Source organism: Nothobranchius furzeri, chromosome 1, assembly GCF_043380555.1.
Source record: "Nothobranchius furzeri strain GRZ-AD chromosome 1, NfurGRZ-RIMD1, whole genome shotgun sequence".
Lineage (NCBI taxonomy): Eukaryota > Metazoa > Chordata > Actinopteri > Cyprinodontiformes > Nothobranchiidae > Nothobranchius > Nothobranchius furzeri.
In genome coordinates this window covers 58,461,902-58,480,313 of record NC_091741.1, presented here as the reverse complement: position 1 = coordinate 58,480,313, position 18,412 = coordinate 58,461,902, and the positions used below count along the sequence as shown (strand labels likewise).

Here is an 18,412-nt window from a genome sequence, read left to right as displayed (position 1 = left end):
AGAGAGAGAGACCCATGCCAACAGAACCAGTTCTCTGTGACCTCTTAGCTGAAGCCAGACAGGTGTTAGCAGAGCTACATCCCGTTGAATTCATGCCATTGCAGAATTCCTCATTCCACATTTTACCAGGTTAAATAAACACATAACCTGTTATAAGACACCGCAGTCCTGCAGGAGGGGAAATATGCAGGGGTGGAGCTCTGAGAGATAAACAAAGCTGTTATCACATTCCTTAGGATAAGTCTCGGTGGCTCTGTGATGAAACAGACACATCCTGCTGACTCAAAGCTCAAAAACGGCGAGGAAATCAAATCGAATCCAGACTCCAACTTTTTCTGTGTGTAGGTGTATTTGTGGAGCTGCGCTTTATTGGGAGGTCATGGCAACAGCCTGGTGTTCTGAGTCTGAGGATCCGTTTCTGTGCTCCATCTGTCTAGATATCTTCACTGATCCAGTTACCATCCCATGTGGACACAATTTCTGCAAGTCCTGCATCACAAAGCGCTGGATTAGCGATCAGCAGCAGTGTCCCACGTGTAAGGAGCTGTTTGCCATCAGACCAGCACTGAGGATCAACACCTCCATGTCTGAGGCGGCTGCAAGTTTCAGGTCTTCAGCTCAAAGCGAAGCCAGGAGCTACTCAAGGAGAACATTAGTGGTCCCAGACCAAGTCCTGTGTGATGTCTGCACTGAGAGAAGAAAGAAGGCAGTGAAGTCCTGTTGGGACTGTCTGACCTCCTACTGTGAGACTCACCTGGAGCCTCATAAGAGAATCACATGCCTGAGGAGTCACAAACTGACCCAGCCAGGGCAGAACCTGGAGGAGGTGGTGTGTGAGAGGCATGGGAAACCTCTGGAGATGTTCTGTAAGATGGATAAGATGTTCATGTGTCAGACCTGTGCTGCGTCCAGTCACAAGAAACATCATGTTGTCCCTCTGATCCAAGAGTACAAAGGGAAGAAGAAAGATCTGGAGAGAACAGGAGCTCAGCTTCAGCAGATGATCCAGGAGAGACTCCTAAAGATGGAGCAGATCAAACAGTCGGTGAAGCTCAGTAAGGAGGAATCAGAGCAAATGACCGCAGTCGTCATCAAAAGATGTGCCGCTTTGATCAAATCCTCTCAGAAGATTCGGAATCAGCTCCTTGAGGTGGTTGAGCAGAAGCAGAAGATGACCGAGGAGCAGGCTGAAGGTTGTCTTACGAAGCTGGAAGAGGAGATCTCTGAGCTGGTGGAGATGAGCGATCAGTTCAAGCAGCTCTCACAAACGGAGAACCACTTGTTGCTCCTACAAAACTTCCCATCGTTGAAGGTCAGCACTGACTGGACAGATGTCCGTGTTGCCTCCTCCTGTGATGGGACCGTGAGGAAAACTGCAGTGGAGCTGGAGACACTCAGTAAACAGATGAAGAAGCTGAGTGCAGATGTGGAACTGTCTTGGATGCGGCTGCACGCTGTGGATGTGACTCTGGATCGAGCTACAGCTAATCCATATCTCCACGTGTCTGATGACGGGAAAATAGTCGGCTGTGGAGATGTTGAACAGGATCTCCCAGACACCCCAGAGAGATTGTCCTTCCTTGGCATTCTGGGGGAGCAGAGCTTCTCTTCTGGGAGGTTTTACTATGAAGTTCAGGTCGAAGGGAAAACTAAGTGGGAACTAGGAGTGGTCCGGGGCTCCATCAGCAGGAAGGGCGAGAACACCATTTGTCCTGAGAACGGTTACTGGGCTGTGTGGTTGAGAAACGGGCTCTACAGAGCCCTCTGTGGCCCGTCGGTTCCTCTGTTTGTGACGTTGAAGCCCCAGAAGGTGGGGGTGTTTGTGGATTATGATGTAGGTCTGGTTTGCTTCTACGATGCAGATGCTGCACTCCCCATTTACACCTTCACTGGCTGTAAGTTTACAGAGAAACTCTACCCGTACTTCAGTCCCTGTCCAAGAGAAGGTGGGAAAAACTCAGCCCCTCTGATCATCTCTCCCATCCGTCAGGAGCTTTAGACCGACGCTCGCCTTCCTGCTCCAAACTGCACCAAGAAGCCCCTGGCTATGAATCAAGAGCATGGCGAGGGAAGGGACTGGTATCAGATGTGTAGTTGTTACCTGAGAGGGACAGAGAGGACATTTTGTCAATGTCCTTGACAAAAGTTATGGTAAGCCAGGGGTGCTCTGGCTCACTGTGAGTGGTTCAAACATCAGCTTTTCAGCTTTCCTTTATTCGAACAGCCTACTGAATAAGATGGCACAGGAAAGGGAACCACCTCGTTATTCTCACTTTCACTTTTATTTCACTGCAGAAGCTATAAACCAAACCTCAGTCATACTGTCTAATTAAATAAATAAGTTTCACCCTTTGAGCCGAATAGCTTCTGTTAAAATCTGTCTTCTTAAAAAGTTCACATTATTTCATCTAACAATTAAAAAGTATCTAAATAGGCTTTGAAACAGATATTATTATTATTATTATTATTATTATTCAGCTTTTTCAGCTCTGCGCAGTTATAATAGAGGAAAAATCTCCTAAAAAATAAAGTACAGTTGGCATTACAACCTGTGGTACTAAGATCCTGCATTAAACATGCGTGTTTGGAGGAAAGCATGATCCTGCTGAAGAGGCATTAGCCTGAATAACAAGCTTAATGATAGTTAATAATAACTTAGGTTACATAACTGTGTAGTTTTGGAGCTCGTGATCTGAATGTGTTTTTATCTTGGAGAAATTGAGACTACAGAAAAGTCTGTTCAGTACCCAGGGGCGCCCCTAGAAAACTTTCATGGGGGGCTCAGGAGTCAGGGAAATTGTTAGCTAATCAACTTGGAGTGCCACCCTAACAGCAATGCGACTCTACCACTGACTCCGTTTGTGCTACAACATTGATGTTTTATCTCCACAAAAACCACAAGCTTGGAGGAGTTCTGCTGTGTGGTGGAGTTGCCAATGCTAACAGTTAGCTTCTACTAGTTAGGACATTCTCTGAGGTTTCCTGGATGTTAAATGATAAATGACCCACACTTGTTTAGCGCCTCTCAGAGTAAGGACTCCAAAGCGCTTTACACCACAGTGTATCATTCATCCATTCACACACACATTCACACGGTGTAGCCACAGCTGCCCTGGGGAGCACTGACAGAGGCGAGGCTGCTGAGCACAGGCGCCACCGGTCCCTCTGACCACCACCAGCAGGCAAGGTGGGTTAAGTGTCTTGCCCAAGGACACAACAGCAGAATTTTCTGTCTGGAGCCGGGATCGAACCTGCAACCTTCCGATTCCTGGACAAACCACTCACCCTGTTGAGCTACTGCTGCCCTAAAACAACAACAGTCTTTCCCGTCGTGAGTCAAGCTGGGCGAGTCCATGAAATTGGCATTGTGACAAAGATCTGTCAGGGTTTTCATGTCCTAGAGTTTCACCGTCTATTTTCTATTAGAAGCTAATGCAGGAGATAGGTGTAAAAGACTATTTTCATGTTCAGCCAGCATGAAAACCTCACAGTGACAGATAATCAAAAATAATAAATCAATATGCATCCAATACACTTGCAACAAATTTGAGAAACCGAATTTTTCGAGAACCCCCTCCCCACCCCCCATTAAACTACAGGGAGTGCAGAATTATTAGGCAAATGAGTATTTTGTCCACATCATCCTCTTCATGCATGTTGTCTTACTCCAAGCTGTATATGCTCGAAAGCCTACTACCAATTAAGCATATTAGGTGATGTGCATCTGTGTAATGAGAATGGGTGTGGTCTAATGACATCAACACCCTATATCAGGTGTGCATAATTATTAGGCAACTTCCTTTCCTTTGGCAAAATGGGTCAAAAGAAGGACTTGACAGGCTCAGAAAAGTCAAAAATAGTGAGATATCTTGCAGAGGGATGCAGCAGTCTTAAAATTGCAAAGCTTCTGAAGCGTGATCATCAAACAATCAAGCGTTTCATTCAAAATAGTCAACAGGGTCGCAAGAAGCGTGTGGACAAACCAAGGCGCAAAATAACTGCCCATGAACTGAGAAAAGTCAAGCGTGCAGCTGCCAAGATGCCACTTGCCACCAGTTTGGCCATATTTCAGAGCTGCAACATCACTGGAGTGCCCAAAAGCACAAGGTGTGCAATACTCAGAGACATGGCCAAGGTAAGAAAGGCTGAAAGACGACCATCACTGAACAAGACACACAAGCTGAAACGTCAAGACTGGGCCAAGAAATATCTCAAGACTGATTTTTCTAAGGTTTTATGGACTGATGAAATGAGAGTGAGTCTTGATGGGCCAGATGGATGGGCCCATGGCTGGATTGGTAAAGGGCAGAGAGCTCCAGTCCGACTCAGACGCCAGCAAGGGGGAGGTGGAGTACTGGTTTGGGCTGGTATCATCAAAGATGAGCTTGTGGGGCCTTTTCGGGTTGAGGATGGAGTCAAGCTCAACTCCCAGTCCTACTGCCAGTTTCTGGAAGACGCCTTCTTCAAGCAGTGGTACAGGAAGAAGTCTGCATCCTTCAAGAAAAACATGATTTTCCTGCAGGACAATGCTCCATCACACGCGTCCAAGTACTCCACAGCGTGGCTGGCAAGAAAGGGTATAAAAGAAGAAAAACTAATGACATAGCCTCCTTGTTCACCTGATCTGAACTCCATTGAGAACCTGTGGTCCATCATCAAATGTGAGATTTACAAGGAGGGAAAACAGTACACCTCTCTGAACAGTGTCTGGGAGGCTGTGGTTGCTGCTGCACGCAATGTTGATGGTGAACAGATCAAAACACTGACAGAATCCATGGATGGCAGGCTTTTGAGTGTCCTCGCAAAGAAATGTGGCTATATTGGTCGCTGATTTGTTTTTGTATTGTTTTTGAATGTCAGAAATGTATATTTGTGAATGTGGAGATGTTATATTGGTTTCACTGGTAAAAATAAATAATTGAAATTGGTATATATTTGTTTTTTGTTAAGTTGCCTAATAATTATGCACAGTAATAGTCACCTGCACACAGATATCCCCCTAAAATAGCTAAAACTACAAACTAAACAACTTCCAAAAACTTTCAGCTTTGATATTAATGAGTTTTTTGGGTTCATTGAGAACATGGTTGTTGTTCAGTAATAAAATTATTCCTCAAAAATACAACTTGCCTAATAATTATGCACTCCCTGTAGTTAAATGATTTTTATTTCAACATTTGTTGTTTTAGCACATTAAAGCTGTTTACCACACCTGTTGCCGCCTTAATGAAAGCAGCCAGCTGTCAGGTCCTGTCACAGAAGTGTAAATGAGCTTTGCTAAGAACACTGACACAATCACACCACTTCCATTAAGCAACATCAACAATAATTTATACAACTTTCTACTGTGTGATCATTTATTATTCCTGTTCAGTAAAGTCTGAAGTGAATTCTGCATTATAGAAATGACCATGTTTGATCTAGAATCACACGCCTGTTTGGTTCTGCAACGCTCCTAGATGCAAGATTGTCTGTTGGGTTTCTATCATTAGAAACTTTAAATGATGCCAGGTTAGAGGGGTCAGGTGAGGTTGGAGGTAAATGTAATGAGCTCATTGCTGAAGGTCACAGAAGGACAGGTAGGTACAGGTTTGTGGCTCACACAAAAGAAACTAATTCAGTAATGGCTCTATACTGCCCTCTATTGACAGTTATGCTTTGTTACAAAAATGTACAATTTGCAGTGGTCACTACCCAAAGCTCGAGACCATAGGTGAGGGTTGGAATGTTGATCGACTGGTAAGTAAGTTTCTATCACTTTTGTTAAGTCAGTGGGAATAAAAGCGTGGTTTCAGTCGTGCTGAGGCTCGGAAATTCTGTTCTTTAAAAACACATTTTATACTTCGTCTTCGTACAAAATACAAAGAGGCACAGAAAACCCTTAGTTTTTTATTTTGTGTTACATGGAACCATAAACTTACAGGAAGTTAAAGTTGTCATGGCGATACAGTAATTATTAGTATATTCAGTTATTTCAACAGGATACAGGTTGTGTGTGTGTGTGTGTGCACCAGTTTGTGGCAGTCCCTTGTGAATGATGTCAAGTAACAGTTGAGTAAAAACAAGTGTGTGTGTGTGTGTGTGTGTGTGTGTGTGTGTGTGTGTGTGTGTGTGTGTGTGTGTGTGTGTGTGTGAATTTAAAACCAATGATGAAAAAAACATTAAATAAGACAGAGGAGTGATCTAAAACGAGGAGCTGAAGATCAGACGTGTTGGACACAAACCCACGTACAAAAGAGGAATAAATAAAACACTTCACAGACGACAGCGAACAGCAGAGATATTCACTTCCCTCTAGGTTTGGTGTGTTCAGATGAAGAGAGAGCGAGACCAGGACGGCGCAGAGGAAGGCTCTCCCTCTCTCTCCCCGTGGCAGGAATCAGCATTCAGGAACATGTTACTATGGCGACGCTTCAGGAGGCAGGAGCTGGGCGGGGTGGAGACCTGCAGAGTCGTTTCTAAGGCTTCATATGGCACGTCCATGCTAAAGGTCAACTACAGACAGAGTCCTGGATCACCGTCCACCCTCCCCACCCCCTTCATCGCTCCTGACCTTCTCCCTCCTCCGTCTCCTCCTCCCCCGGTCTGATTCTACAAGGCACTGGTTTAAACTTAATTCTCTACATTCTAACATCTGTATTTCTATAAGATGAGCGGCTGAGGCAATGAGGACGTACAGAACCACTCGGACCTGCCTTTCCTTCACACCTGCATCGTAATCACACAGTTTTCAACAGTCTGCTGACGGCGGAGGCAAACGGATATGTAAACGTCGACAAGGCGAAGACAACATCAGTGTTCAGATAACAACTCATTTTGTAGAAGTGTGTTGAGGTGCCGTGTGCTGCTCTGGATGAGCTCTAATGCACCAAACCGGGCCGACTTCGACTCTACACACAGTTTGGCTGGTACGTGTGTACATTTGGAATGACAGTTAGAAAATAACTACATTTCTACAAACTCTTACAAGAAGTGTCTATTCTACTCTACATAGGTTAGATTTGAGACTGAAATGCACTGCAGGAGGTGGATGATGCTCTGGGTGTGACTGTAAGTCAGGCAGTGTAAAGGAGGGCTGAAGTTCTCAACCATTTTTTATAGTAATAGCTGAAGATTACTTATGACCAGAATTAGTTTTTTGGACTTTGTGCTGTCCGTTCGGCAGTGCTTGATTTGAACGCCTGTGGAGAGATTCCGGAGAGCTGAATCATGTTTTCGTCTCACTTGGGGCAGAAATAATTATAAAACACATCCAATCAAACAGAAACGGTTAGCTAAGGGATAGTTCAGACGTCTTCGTCAAACAGTAGGAAACTACCAACAACTTATCTTCAGCAGATAGCTCTTTGAACAGCCTCAGCTTGGAGAAACAAACTAGTTCTGATCGGATCGATGAGCTAACAGCTAGTCCTAAACCCACTCCAAATAGATCTGAACTATCCCTTTGGACGAGGGTGTATTCGGGTCACTTAGACATGAAAAACAAGATGCTTCCTAGTTTTAAGATTAAAGTCAAAATATTCCCGGAATATTAGCTTTTACTGATAAATAAGTTGTTTTAGCTCACAGATGCAATCAATCAATCTTTGCTGAATTATTTTGTATATAAAGTGTGTTTGAAACTCTTATTTTGAAGGATTGAAGGATTTTATTTGAGTTCTGCTATAGAATCTTGATGTGGTTTTTTTTTTTTGTTTACAACAAGAACAAAATACGGGAACCAAGGGTCGGGTTCTGGAGTCTCAAAATATTCTGACTTTAATCTTTAAACCGGAGGAAAAGTAACAATCTCACCAAAATAAAACATTTTGTTAATAGCAACTTTTGGACCCTCATCCTAACCACAGGCTGATTCGATACACGAGCAACAGAAACCCTCGTTTCAGCGCATTTATGCCTTCAAATGAGAATCTGTACAGAGCGCTACGGTTCTACCCACGCTAGCTACAGCACACAGTGTCAAACACGTCATCTTAACGGTGACTTTGTGAGCAGAAGCTGGAATTTTATTATACAACAGGAAATCGAGCTTCAGCCGCCAGTTTGTGTCCTCCGTTCATTCCGACGTGTGGAATCCAGATATCTTCGAATCTGATCATACAAAAATAAAAGTCTTGTTTTCTCTCCCTTTGGTTCCAAACAGACCTGTAGTCACAAAGGAGACGCTCGGAAATGACAAACGACTTGCTCTTTTTTTCTTTTTTAAAAGCATGAAAATGAAAGGTTCCTTACAATCCGAGTTGTGTTCCTGGTGTCACAAAGTTCCCTGTCATCTGAGGTGAAGTGTGAATGGAGAGAGTAGCATCGCTCCATCAGAGGAAAACAAACCACAAAAACATCCCAGCTAAAAAATGCCTGCTGTTTCTGCCTCAGACACCAAGGCAAACTCATGAGCTCCCGAGTGGCAGTCGAGAGATCTTCACACCAAATCCTTCCCTCCAGCAACGTCCTGCTACTGCTCCTCTGTTCTTTGAAAGCTGTGGATCTCCGTGGAGATTTGGAACGAGCTGCTTACAAATAAATACGATTTTATATAAAAAAACAAAACAAAAGGAGTCTCTTCACATGGAGCTTCTGCTTTTTAGGACACGAGTGAGTGGATTTAATAAGGTCAGAAGAGGGAGCTGGAGGTCACAGTTTGTGTTTTTAAAGTCTTCAGGGCGCGTGTGTGTGTGTGTGTGTGTGTGTGTGTGTGTGTGTGTGTGTGTGTGTGTGTGTGTGTGTGTGTGCGAGGGAGTTAGAGCGAGCATGGCTGCTACTTGAAAACATAGTTAATGAAGACCTGAAGGACAATGAGGAAAATGATGATGACAAAGTCCCGCTGCTGGAGGAAGGAGCTGGACTCTGCTCGGCTGACGGTGCGGCTTCGCAGCGTCACGACGGTCCTACGACGCACAGATATCACATGTAACAGTTAACATGTGTGTCACCACAACGTACTAGTAACACAGAGTGGTCAACAGCCCTCCTCACCTGTTAATCTCCTCCTGCGTCTGCTTTATTGATTCTATGGCACTTTGAAGTTCACTGAGGTCTGCTCCCTTTTTCCTCAGACGACTGTTGTGTTTGCTTTTATGTCCTGGAACTAAATACAACAACATCACTGATGTGAAAAGCTGTGTGTGAAGGTCTAAGGCCTCCTGTGCTGCCTCCAGAGGTGCTGCTGATCAGCAACATTTCCAACAAACACAAATACCAGCAGCAAGTGACTGCAGGGGAAAGCAGCTGTGGCCTGGTCCGTGTTTACGTGTGAGTGGGACGGAGTGTGGCTCACTTTCACTGCCGGATGAGTCTTGGTGGTCGGGTTCAGGAGAAGAACAGCCGCTCTCTGGACTCTTGGGCTTGTCGCTCTTGTGTTTCCTCTTTGGCACCGACACCTGTTGGAGCTGGAAACACACACACACGCGCACGCACGCACGCACACACACACACACACACACACACACGTGAACACAAGCAACAATAAACAGGACTAGCAGGCTTCATGCACGGCCAATTAAATTAAACAAAAACATTAATTAAAAAACAAAGAATAAAACTCTGGTCAGCTAAGGCAACAAGAAAACACATTTAGTCCAAAAGGAGCCATCCTGCCAAGAGCTGTTCACTATTCAGTGGAGTAAACGAGGGAGTCCTTTATATAGCTGCTTATTTTAGTTCATAGTGTTGATATCCAGATGTGGTCAAGAGTCTAGAGAATGGCACAAGTGTTGGCACAAATGCAGCTGCTTCTGGGTTTTGGACCTTTTAATCCAAAGTATTTCATCATTTTAAAAGGTTTTATTGACAACATGAGCAGTTGGTCCTTGTTGTTCTAGACCTCTACGGCTCGCCCTGGTATGATGTCGATAACCTCTGACTGATCCTGGCTGATTCCAGGACATCATTGTTTAGAGTCTATCCAGATATGAGAGTTCTTGTTCTGTCCACCTCTTCTGGATGATGGCCCGGTGCTCCATTGGGCTGGAAAAATCATTGTTCATCACCAAATTGTTCTTTCAGGTTTGGGAGGAGTGCCTCGTGGAGGTTGTTTTTACCGCTGACATGAAACAGCACTGAAGGGAGAGAGAACTTTTTCCTTCTCCTCACTTGTTTTCCCCAAATCCCCAAAAAGTCTAAGAAAACGACTTTCTCCAGACCGCAGCTACCAATCAGAGTATCAGTATGTCCCTGATGTGTGTTTTAGAGACAAGATGCTTCTTTTATTCCTTTTTGAAAGAACTTTTTGGGAGATTGATTCATTTCCAGGACAAAGAGGGACGTTGTAAATAAATAGTAGTTTATCTGATTGCTCTTCAGGAGTTGGTAAAATACCACCAGACAAACTGGATGATTAACTCCGGAGTCATTCTCTAAAGCTTTGGCCACAGCTGTATACTACAGATACTTTAATTTAACCTCCTAGGGCCCTGTGTCCACATATGTGGGCACTGGCTCCTCGCACTTTTAGAATTTTATCATCTTCACCTTAGACCAGGGGTGTCAAACTCAGTTTTGCTCAGGGGCCACATTGAGGAAAATCTAGTCCCAAATGGGCCAGACCAGTAAAATTAAAGTATGTATAAATTAAAAACTGCTTCAGATTGTTTTATTTGTTTTAATACGAATCAACATAAGACAAAACTGGAGCCTGAGCACAGTGTATCCAAAATAGTTTAAGCACAACATCACTATTAATAATAAAACACCTGAAGTGTATTTGAAAATGTGAAACACAAAACAAAAAACCCAGACTATTCCTCAGTGATTCAAATAACTGAGTCACAGATCACATGGCTATATCAGTTTCACGCTTGTCTTTAACTCCTGATACCTGACATCATTTAGCTTTCACCAGCAGTTTAACTGAAAAATGAAAGCTTATTTTCAGACTTTACATTGTAAAGTCTGAAAATAAGGTCTACACAATCATCTCGCGGGCCGGATTTAAACTGTGTGCGGGCCTGATCCGGCCCGCGGGCCGCATGTTTGGCACCCCTGCCTTAGACCTTTTTGTTATTATTTATAGACACATGATATTAATTTAAAAATGTTTTGTTTTCTTTCTTTTTTATAGGAAAGTTGACAAATGTTTTATTTAATTTAATGTAATTTTCATTTTATTTTAATATTTGTAATTTTGTTTCCGTTAATGAGAGTAGACAACTCTAATAGTTAGATGTAGTTTTTCTTTTAAATCACATCAAATATAGGTTCAGGTATTACTTTAGTATAATTACTAAATAATTCTTTCAACGAGACAGCTGCTGTGTAGCGGGGTTTGGGCTGACGAACCAAAACCATCTTTTCAGGCCAACTCGTGGGGCGAGACACATGCAAAGACACACAATCAACTGATGGCTCCAGAAGGAACAAAAGACTGTTCTGAGTTTATTAGCAGACAAAACACAGAAACGAAGAGATGACGAGCGAGGAAGCCATGGTGCAGCTGAAGGGTTTGCGGCAGTGAAAAGGCTGAAACGTTGAAGCTGTTCTCTCCTGGACTCCGAGCAGTAAATTCACCTCCATGCTTTCGTTCTTTTTTAAACACAGAAACAGTTTTGTTTACCTGTTTGTAGCTACGGTTTCGCCGACAGCTGCCGGCTTCTTCAGGCTGACGCTGATGGTGGCGCGTCAGATAAACGGAGAAGGAAGTGACGCGCCACCATTAGCGTCAGCCTGAAGAAGCCGGCAGCTGTCGGCGAAACCGTAGCTACAAACAGGTAAACAAAATTGTTTCTGTGTTTAAAAAAAGAACGAAAGCATGGATTTACAAAGACACAGCAAGAACACACCTAAGAAGTAAATACACCTCTTTAGACCTACAGTGACTTATTACACCTCAGAAGTATCCAGTCAAGCGCTCAAAAGGTAAGATTAAAACCTCCACATCAGTTTCACTTTTACCGTGCACAGAAGATGTCAGATTACCAGCAGAACAAGTAGATTATTATCTCTAATAGTTTCTGTGCCTTTAATCACCACTGACACGTGGAACCTTGATCAACTCGGATATTAAATGTGGACCAGAATATCCCTCGTTCATAGCACAGGATAAATAATTTAGGCTCTATTTACTGCTGATTTCACACACATGATTGGGTGAAACGTGGAGTTTTCTACTCTAGAATGAACACCAAGTTCTCCAAAACCATGCAGACTGACATAGAGCCCAATTCCAGTGGGAGAGAACAGCTAGTGCCAGAACAAAAAAGGTAACAGAAAGGAGAAAAAAAGAGCGACGGTGATGACTCAAAGGAAGGAAGCGACGATGGAGACGGCGCATGAGGTGATGTGTGGAAGATGGCTGAAGCGGCGGCATGCGTTGGTTTTAAGGCACGGCTTTTGGTCGGAACAACCTACCTGGCAAATGCAATTGTCCCTCCGCTGGCCCTGGTTACTCAGACTAATAAGACTGCCAGAACGTACCATAGGGGTGCGGTGTCGGACCTTGGTCTGGATGCAGCCATCTTTCTCAAATTGGATCAGGTCATTGAGTGGATCCCACGGCCTTGTGCTGAGGAGACAGGAAACTTAAAATATTCACAAGACTTGTTTACAAACAGAAATCCTATTCTCAGGCCTGGTCAATGATTAATTTGGATATTTGCAAAAAAGCTTCATGGATTATGTGTAATACTGTTTGACAAAATTTCTGCAGTTACAGGGAGCTACCAGTAGATGGCGGTCTGTGTGCAACTTTTAATCCAATAATGTCACATCTAATATGTAAATATGGTTTTTGGGAATGACAAAAACACAACTTCTGTCATTGCAACTATGAGAGATTCATTATAAAATGTAAATTTTACCATCAAGTTTTCTTCTATCCATTAGATTTTTTATAGGACATACTCCAGCAATTGCACAACATTTTGAATCTGATCTCCAGACAGACAACAATTCCCACTTTGTGACTGAAGCATTTCTATCAGGAACAACCAAAGGCCCAAACGACCCTCAGGAGGCAGCACCGAGGGATTGGTCAGCAACTAGGTTGTATTATAGAAGTTACTTCTAAAGTTTAGTAATCCACACTTTTCATTTGAACTGATAAAGCTCCTCGGTTGAGCATTAAAGCATCAGTAGATTTAGTCCTGACCCTATTTAATAGTTGACCAACGCTCACAGTCCAGTTTCCTTCATCTGGACCAGCACATCATGCTTACTCTGCATATCTGTAGTGCCACTCTCCCGTCACGGGGTCTTGTTCGAACAAGGCGGACACCCAGTCCTCACATTTGGCTTTGCGCTCGCGAGCTGCCTTCCTCTGAGCCTCCTCCAGAACAAACTTCTCATTGGTGGCCTCGGTCTGATCTTTGTTGTTGATGGCTCGTGTCACATGCTGCCACAGTCTGGCGAAAAGAACAAGAAGTCAAAATTAGTATCCTTATTGGCTATCAAACACCTGATAAAATGTGTTTAAAAGCTTCTGCTGCTTTCAGAATAAAAGGGGCCATTTGTTCTTTACTTAGAATAACTGAGGATCACCTTTCTGACTCAAACTCCCCCTGCTCCTCAGGTGGGACAGTACAGCGAATCAGCCGATCCTGTCTCAGCTCCGGGGTGGGGTTCCAAAAGGTGTCCACCTGTCCAGTCTTCTTGTCATTGATGAAGATTTCACTGTCCTGTAAGAAAAAAAGGTTAAATGTCAGATGAATGCAACTCCACCCTCTAAAAAACACACACACAAATAAGTTAGCATCTGAGCTAAATGGGAACAAAACAACATGGGGGCTCATCCAGGATACAAGAACAGAAGTGAGGCCAAGATTGTTGTGTAATAATGAGAGGAATAGGTCCTACCCAATGCCCCTCTAGAGTGGCCAAAACCTCTTTTCCCAGCTTGATCTTCCCAGAGATCTGATTGACGCAGTCACTGCTGCCCAGGAATGGCTAAAGGAGAGAGAGAGAGAAGCCGGAAGAAAAGGGTAAGGAAGGGGACATGGGACAAAAAAGACATTCACAGGAGGACAAGAGACAAAAAGGAAAGGAAAGGAAAAAAAACATGGGTGAGGACGTATTAGATCAAAGGAAGGAAAAGAGGGAGAAATGTATAGCATAGATTACGCTCTGCTGTTAAAGAAAAATGACATAATCAAATTTTTATGTCTGTTATAAGCTAAAATGTAATGTTTGTTTCAGTTAAGCCCAGATTTTCGACGTTTGAAAGCCAAATGAAAACAGCAGATATAAAAATGAAGACAAATACAAATTCAGATTTGCACTTTTCTTCTGTTTTTTTTTTACATGTTTCAGATCAGCTAACAAAATTTAGAAGGAAATAAGGATAAGCAGGATGAATACAAAAACCAGTTTTAAATGTATGATTTAACTTATTATTAAGGAAAAAATATCCAAACCAACCTGGCTCTATGTGAAAAGAAAACTGGCATATTCAGTAAATCATGAATTAACTGTGACCAACCACAGTATTTAGAAAGCCGAGTTCAGTTTGGCCAGTCATAGGTGGTCCCGATCATCACCAGACCCGTAGAATAAATAAGTCACTACAACAGAACGTATCGGACACCAGCAATATCAACACCAACAGTCAGACATGGTGGTGGTAGTGTGATGGTCTGAGGCTGCTTTGGACCACTTGCTGTAACTGATGAAGTCAGATAAAAGATCTCAAAAAGGAAAACCTCAGGCTCTGCACCAAAGAAACTAAAAACAAAAGCCCCACAAAGGCCCATCTCACATTTGCCAGAAAGCATCTTGATCTCAGTGAAAATATTCAGCAGACTGACAAGACAAAACTGGAACCTGCTGGAAGGTGTGTTTCGTTCCATCCGGTCTAATAATAACACAACAGTCAGACATGGTGGTGGAGGTGTGATGGTCTGAGGCTGCTTTATAACATACGGAACAATGAATCACTAGTAGAATAACCTAGAAGAGAATGTCAGACCTTTGACCTCAAACAGGTCATTTATGCTGGAAAACCCTCCAATGTGGCTGAATCTAAACTACTCGGTACAGAACAATGGGACGAACCCCCTCCACAGTGGTGCTGGAAACTTGTTCAGCTTTTGCCTCCAACTGTGTGACAGCTGGTTATTAGGGTTAGGGGTCAATTCCTTTTTCACACTGGGCAAAGTTGGTTTGGATGTTAATTGGATTTAAACTTGGTAACTAATGCCAGCAGAACACATTCTGCATTTTGGATGTTTGTGTTATTCTAGTCATACCTGTCGCTAGTTCATAGAGTGATTAAGGAGGTGATGATGAGTTAGAAATGGGTTTTTGAAGAAGGGCAGAGGAGAGGAATGGTGGGGTTGTTGGGAAAGTGAGACATTCAGTAAATAGGTGAAATAACTCCAAAGTTTTCACATGTCAGAAGTGTTAAAGCTGATGTACTCGGACTCCACCCCTAACTGGCTATTAGGTTTCCCTGACCTGGAGATAAAAACACAGCCATACCTTCAGTTTGAACTCCAGCTGAGAACTGTAGCCTGTTTTCTCGCAGGCTATAGTGATCTGCCCCCCCAGCTCCAGGGTCATGGTCCCATAAAGTATACCTGATGGGTAAAACACTAATGTCAGTCAACAATCCAAAGGGGTTCTAATGAAGTCAACTGGACTTCTTTGGTTTCTTGAAGACGTTTCACTTCTCATCCGAGAAGCTTTGTCAATTCTGATTAGAAATAGGCAGGGGCAACCTTATAAACTGTAGCTGTCTAATGTTTAACGAGCAGAAAATACCTATGAATACCCCTCCTCCTTACCCCCAATGAGTTGTTAGCCTCTATTGTGTGGGAGTCATATTGATTAGATGCAGGACCAGTAGAATTGATTACTGCAATGCCCTGCTTTCTGGTCTTCCCAAAAAAAGCATCTCAGGTTTACAACTTTTACAAAACTCAGCAGCACGTGTCCTGATGAAGACCAGGAAGCGGGAGCACATCACTCCGGTTTTAAAATCACTGCACTGGCTCCCCGTATGTTTCAGGATTGATTTTAAGGTTATTTTAATGGTTTTTAAGTGTCTTAATGGTCTTGGGCCTTCTTATCTTTCAGAACTGCTTTTACTGTATAAACCCTCGCGGTCTCTGCGCTCCTCTGGCAGCCGTCTCCTAGTTATCCCTAAAGTTAAGACTCACACCCACGGCGAGGCGTCCTTCAAGTATTACGGCCCTCGCCTTTGGAACGGGCTGCCGGAGGACCTCAGGTCCGAAGGAAACATCCAGGCTTTTAAGAATAGGCTCAAGACCCACCTTTTTAGCTTAGCTTTTAACTGATTACTATTTATCTATAAATACATATTTATCTCTTTTATTATTTTTATCATTTTATCTACATCTTAGTGTTTCTACATGATTATGTTTTCTTTTACTATCTTTATAATCACTTTTTATCAGTTACTTTTTATCATTATTAGCTTTTATTATTTTATATGTTATATATCTTAAATCCTCCAGTGTTTCCCCTGCGGAGCCCTCTGCCTTGGGGCCGGTGGTCAGGGGCGGCGGCCAGGGCGCTCCCCGGGTAGTGCCCGGGCACTGGTGGGGGTTTCTGCCGTACGCCACTGGGCGTCATGGGCCGGTGTCTTGGCTGCTGCCGTGGATCTGTTGCTGCCAGGGCAGATGGCTCCGCTGATGATGTGTCGTTCATTACCTGACCCATCTGAACTCAGCCTATTGTTTCCTCTGGTGTTCACGAGTGTGTGTGTGTGCGTGTGTGTGTGTGTGTGTGTGTGTGCATGGACGAGTGTGCGGGTGATTGTATGTCCACTTTGGAAGGTGGGTGCGGGAGGGGAACTGTAATTTTTAATTGTTTTATAATTGGGGAGGGGGGCTGGGATGGGAATGTGGGATCTATGGGGCCATTTTAATCTGTGAAGCACTTTGAGTTGCATTTTTGGTATGAAAAGTGCTATATAAATAAAGTTGATTTGATTTGATTTTGATTTGACGGTGTGACCTACTTGTGTCCACCTCCCCTATTTAATGTAGGCATTTCACTTTTGACATAGCTGGTTTCCTTTAGTCCTCTCTAAACCTTCTTCTTCTAAATCTTCTTTGTCCAGAATGTGTACTTTGTCATCTTCAAAAGTGTGTCCCTTGTCCTTCAGGTGTAGGTGGACTGCAGAGTCTTGACCTGAAGAGGTGGCTCTGCTGTGTTGTGCCATGCTCTTGCGTAGTTGTTTAGTTTCCCCAATGAAAAGGTCTGGTTTTTGCTGTGTGGTGAAGTTGCTAATGCTAACAGTTAGCTTCTATTAGCCGAGACGTTCTCCTTTTCTGGACGCTAAACCAACAACAGCCCATCACATGTCAAGATGGGTGAGTCCATCAATGTTAAGCGACACCGTGCCATAGAGCTGTGTGGCTTTTCAAATCCTAGAGTTTCACCACCTATTTTCTATCAGAAGCTAATGCAGGAGATAGGTGTAGGAGACTATTTTCATGTTCAGCCTGCATGACAAACTCACAGTGACCGATTGTAATTGGAAATAATAATGAAAAAAAATGTTTTTTCACTGAACCACCCCTTTAAAAACATTAACTCAGTATATGAGAAAACGAGGCATAAATAATACATTTCTAAAAAGTGTTCCTAAGGTGGAAATAGAAGGGATTCTGGTTCAGATTCCCAAGAAGACCCTACAGCAGGCCCTGGAGAGAGGTTCGGTTCCTGAAATGTAACTAAAGTTACAAATCAAGTACAAATATTTTATTTCTTCACAATTTTTCTACCAAGTCTAAGATTAGGACAGCTCCTTATAAGGTCTCCAGTAACACAGCAGCAGCAGGAGAGGAAAAAGGGGTGAACTCTGACCTTTACAGTGAGCGTAGGGCATGTTCATCACATAGTCCTCCCCTCGGTTCAGAAAAGTGAGGCGAGCTTCTCCATCCAGTATGGCAGACAGGGAGTTTCCTAAAGACAGTCTTTTTTCAGCTGACAAAGATCGTGAACCTTCCTGATGAATGTAGATGTTTTATTTCTTTACCATAAAACTTTGACTTGGCGAGGATGCTGCCACTGAGGCAGAACCCATCCTTTCTGTTGCTGACGTAGAAGGCCGACACTGGTGGATGATGAGAAACCTGAAGAGAGGTGAGTTATGTCATCATCACCCTGACAGCATAAATACAGCATATATATATATATATATATATATATATATATATATATATATATATATATATATATATATATATATATATATATATGTATATATACAGCATATATATATTTATATATATATATATGAAAAAATCCAATAAGTTATGATTTCCACAATACTGTGACTGCCATCAGTCAAACTTTTTTTGCTACTTGTACAAGATTTTTGTAAATTTTCATTTAAATTTCCACTTAAAATCGTAATTTTTGCCAGTTTCCTTGCAAATACATGATTTAACAATCTCAAAAGACATTTTTTCCAGGTACATTTAAGACTTTAATATTGAAAGGTTTGATTTTGTAG

The 18,412-nt window shown here is 42.9% G+C and overlaps 2 protein-coding genes across 9 annotated transcripts in view; one reads left to right on the top strand and one right to left on the bottom strand.

Annotated features, from left to right (window-relative positions):
• Nucleotides 1-216: 216 nt before the first annotated feature.
• Nucleotides 217-2,163, top strand: LOC107383078 (E3 ubiquitin-protein ligase TRIM39). Its single transcript, XM_015955506.3, has one exon. The coding sequence runs from the start codon at nt 380-382 to the stop codon at nt 1,997-1,999; it is 1,620 nt and encodes a 539-aa protein (XP_015810992.3). The 5' UTR covers nt 217-379; the 3' UTR covers nt 2,000-2,163.
• Nucleotides 2,164-8,658: 6,495 nt separating this feature from the next.
• Nucleotides 8,659-18,412, bottom strand: part of osbpl8 (oxysterol binding protein-like 8) — a 111,408-nt gene continuing 101,654 nt past the window's right edge. For 5 of the 8 annotated variants that reach the window (XM_015955534.3, XM_054739534.2, XM_015955542.3 and 2 more), the window contains 10 exons: nt 17,933-18,029; nt 17,761-17,859; nt 15,406-15,503; nt 13,786-13,875; nt 13,471-13,607; nt 13,149-13,334; nt 12,343-12,496; nt 9,275-9,386; nt 8,974-9,085; nt 8,659-8,885 (listed from right to left, as the gene is read on the bottom strand). In XM_015955534.3, the coding sequence (XP_015811020.3) occupies nt 8,756-8,885; nt 8,974-9,085; nt 9,275-9,386; nt 12,343-12,496; nt 13,149-13,334; nt 13,471-13,607; nt 13,786-13,875; nt 15,406-15,503; nt 17,761-17,859; nt 17,933-18,029 (1,215 nt within the window). In that variant the 3' untranslated portion in view covers nt 8,659-8,755. The remainder of the gene's footprint in view (nt 8,886-8,973; nt 9,086-9,274; nt 9,387-12,342; nt 12,497-13,148; nt 13,335-13,470; nt 13,608-13,785; nt 13,876-15,405; nt 15,504-17,760; nt 17,860-17,932; nt 18,030-18,412) is intronic. The other 3 variants (XM_054739531.2, XM_054739536.2, XM_054739532.2) reach the window with 2 other exon arrangements.

Bases quoted from the DNA above. Each gene is read 5' to 3' on its own strand.
- LOC107383078 (XM_015955506.3), top strand. From the start codon at position 380: ATGGCAACAGCCTGGTGTTCTGAGTCTGAGGATCCGTTTCTGTGCTCC.